This window comes from Drosophila kikkawai, chromosome 2L (genome assembly GCF_030179895.1).
Source record: "Drosophila kikkawai strain 14028-0561.14 chromosome 2L, DkikHiC1v2, whole genome shotgun sequence".
In the NCBI taxonomy this organism is placed as follows: Eukaryota; Metazoa; Arthropoda; class Insecta; order Diptera; family Drosophilidae; genus Drosophila; species Drosophila kikkawai.
Window position 1 is genome coordinate 16,740,556 of NC_091728.1, and position 2,312 is coordinate 16,742,867.

A 2,312-nucleotide genomic window follows, 5' to 3' on the forward strand; every position below is an offset into this window, starting at 1 on the left:
CTTATGTCAGCTTCCATTCTGACTCACAAACACGGCGACTCTCTTGGCCAAGACAAATCCGACCACATTGTCAAACAAGATGGCTATCTTTAAGTCGTGCAATTACGATTTGCAAGCCAACTCTAAGCTTATTTTGCATTTTCAAAATGGCAAATCTCAGGGCAAAATGGGCTTGAGCCTTATGCAACTCAAAATCCTGCAGTGAGAGCATACAGGAAATTAACCAAAGAAAGCTGACAACAAACAATGGAAGCCTCGTTTTCGCTTTCAGTGGCAGCCAAATGAAATGTCAGTGTGGGTTAACTCGGTCGGGAAAGCCGCTTAGTGCCAAACAAATTAGCAGCAAAGTACGAGATGCAAATGCGAATTCAAATTCGAAAATTGGATTGTCCTCCGGACGGATGGACATACTCCCTCTGGCCGGGGGCCAAAATCGTTATAGCCGGAAGCGAAATGCTCGTGTCCTGTGGACCCGAACGAAATTCGCATGACAATGACAATTATCTCGGACTAGTGACTATTACACCAAGGCCCCGTCAGTCGGATGCCATATCCTCCTTCGGGGGACACGCCCACACAATAAGGGATAATTGTGAGTTACGCATACGCCAAGTGCGCCCAGTATGGGTTTGATTTTATTGCCCCATCGCCCCTTGGACCTGGACCCCGGGGCCTGAGCCAATTTGTGCGTGGCCCAAGCAATTTGGCTGGAGAGAGAGGAAGCCAAACAGTCGAACGGAAAAAATGTGTAAATGAAAATGGGCAGAGACACCCACACACACGCACAGTTCGGAGGCCCATTGAATTTTCCAAGTTGTCCGTTTTTTTTTTGTTTGCTTCTTTCCTTTTTTTTGGGAGAGGGGATTTCCCTCCTTGGTAAATTGAATTGAAGCGGCGGCAGAATGGGCAAGGCATCAATTCAATACCAGGAGGCTGTCTGTTCTCCATATGTGCGCTTTTCTGCATACACAGGAGAAAACACTTTAAAATGAAAAGAACTAAAGAATAATATTAAAGGATACCTACTATGTGCAGAATTTTCTATCCTATTTGTAGTAATTTTTATAATATATATTTAATTATACTTCATAAAATGTAATTCTGTTTATTTAAGTAAAAACAAACCACATTTTCGCAAAGTGCCATTGTGTGTATGGGTTTTCGGGAACAAGGACACGGGAATCAGGACAATTGGGCTCCTTGAGACGGCTGGGTCCAATCAGTCGAGTGTCGAACTTTCGCTCGTAATTGATTTTGGCCAGGCCCCCGTCTCAACTAATTAAGTTATACGATTTCCTCTCTGCTCCATCCCTCGCCCGTTGATTATGTTGTAATAATTAGCGATAGTTATGCAATTAATTCGAGCTGTCATCAATGCTCGAAAAAACTGTTCATGGGTACCCTATAATTACCCGGTCTCGGCCTCTGATGGTACTTCAATATGTACCATTCGAAACAGTAGGCCTCCGATTTCAGAATCTCTAGCCTTTCCCAGGGAAAGTCAATTGTCTTCAGATAGAAAATAGCCTTCAGAATGGTTTTATCTTGTGGGGTTCTCGTCCGGGTTAAAACTCGCACTTTAACTGGAGAATTAAATGAAGTACTTAGGATTGATGCAAACAGAAATTTCTAATATGGCACTCACCTTCATGCAAGTTGGTCTCAGGGTCTAAATCGCAGGAATAGGTTATCGTAAGAGCTTTGTAGTCCGTATAAAGGATTTTGGAGCTGAAATTGGCTTTTAAAACACATAATATAATTTAAGAATTTAAAAAATTAAGAATAGTATAGATAATAAATAAATTAAAGATTTACTTACGATTATTTTGCACATTATAGGAAGCACAACGCCGCCGATAAGCGGACATATGTAAAGGAGTTGTGGCATAGGCGAACCAAACACCCAAGAGCTATGGATAAACAATTATTTAAATAAGCAATAGGAAATAAAATCGAATAGCTCACTGACGGACCCTGTTTATATTCACATTAGTCATGGTCTCGACTATATTGGGGCATTTCACCAACTGAAGTCCATTTACAAACTTCCAGTACGGAGATATGTAAGGCACCTTCGTGGTTGGTGAAGATGCAAAACTTACTACTAGCATTAAAGGCATCAACAGCAAGGATCTGGAATTGTAGAAATAGATTTATACATTTTATACATTAAAATATTACAATATTCTTCAACTAAACCCCATGTGGCCGGTCATCTTAGCTTTGTTGTACTATTTTTCGAGAGTTTTCAAGCTTTATCATTGTGTAATGTTGGGGCAACAAATGAATTTGTTGCGGTTTTTAAAGCGTCC

The 2,312-nt window shown here is 41.0% G+C and overlaps 1 protein-coding gene across 3 annotated transcripts; it reads right to left on the bottom strand.

Moving 5' to 3' along the window:
- Positions 1 to 1,085: 1,085 nt before the first annotated feature.
- LOC108076973 (uncharacterized) lies at positions 1,086 to 2,312 on the bottom strand. 3 transcript variants are annotated; one of them, XM_017170025.3, is made up of 5 exons: positions 2,200 to 2,312; positions 1,974 to 2,133; positions 1,820 to 1,910; positions 1,646 to 1,738; positions 1,086 to 1,583 (listed from the first exon to the last, which is right to left on the bottom strand). In XM_017170025.3, exons 1-5 carry the CDS (start codon positions 2,214 to 2,216, stop codon positions 1,372 to 1,374), a joined length of 573 nt encoding a protein of 190 aa, XP_017025514.2. In that variant the 5' UTR covers positions 2,217 to 2,312; the 3' UTR covers positions 1,086 to 1,371. The 3 variants fall into 3 exon arrangements, with proteins under 3 accessions (XP_017025514.2, XP_017025515.2, XP_070144791.1); XM_017170026.3 differs by having other exon boundaries at positions 2,103 to 2,133; positions 2,200 to 2,231; XM_070288690.1 differs by having other exon boundaries at positions 2,103 to 2,133; positions 2,182 to 2,204.

What these genes read in the sequence shown, in the direction of transcription:
- LOC108076973 (XM_017170025.3), bottom strand. An exon ending in CTAATGTGAATATAAACAGG is followed by an intron (nt 1,911 to 1,973) that starts GTCCGTCAGTGA and finishes GTTTATCCATAG; the next exon opens with CTCTTGGGTGTTTGGTTCGC. An exon ending in TGAGACCAACTTGCATGAAG is followed by an intron (nt 1,584 to 1,645) that starts GTGAGTGCCATA and finishes TTAATTCTCCAG; the next exon opens with TTAAAGTGCGAGTTTTAACC.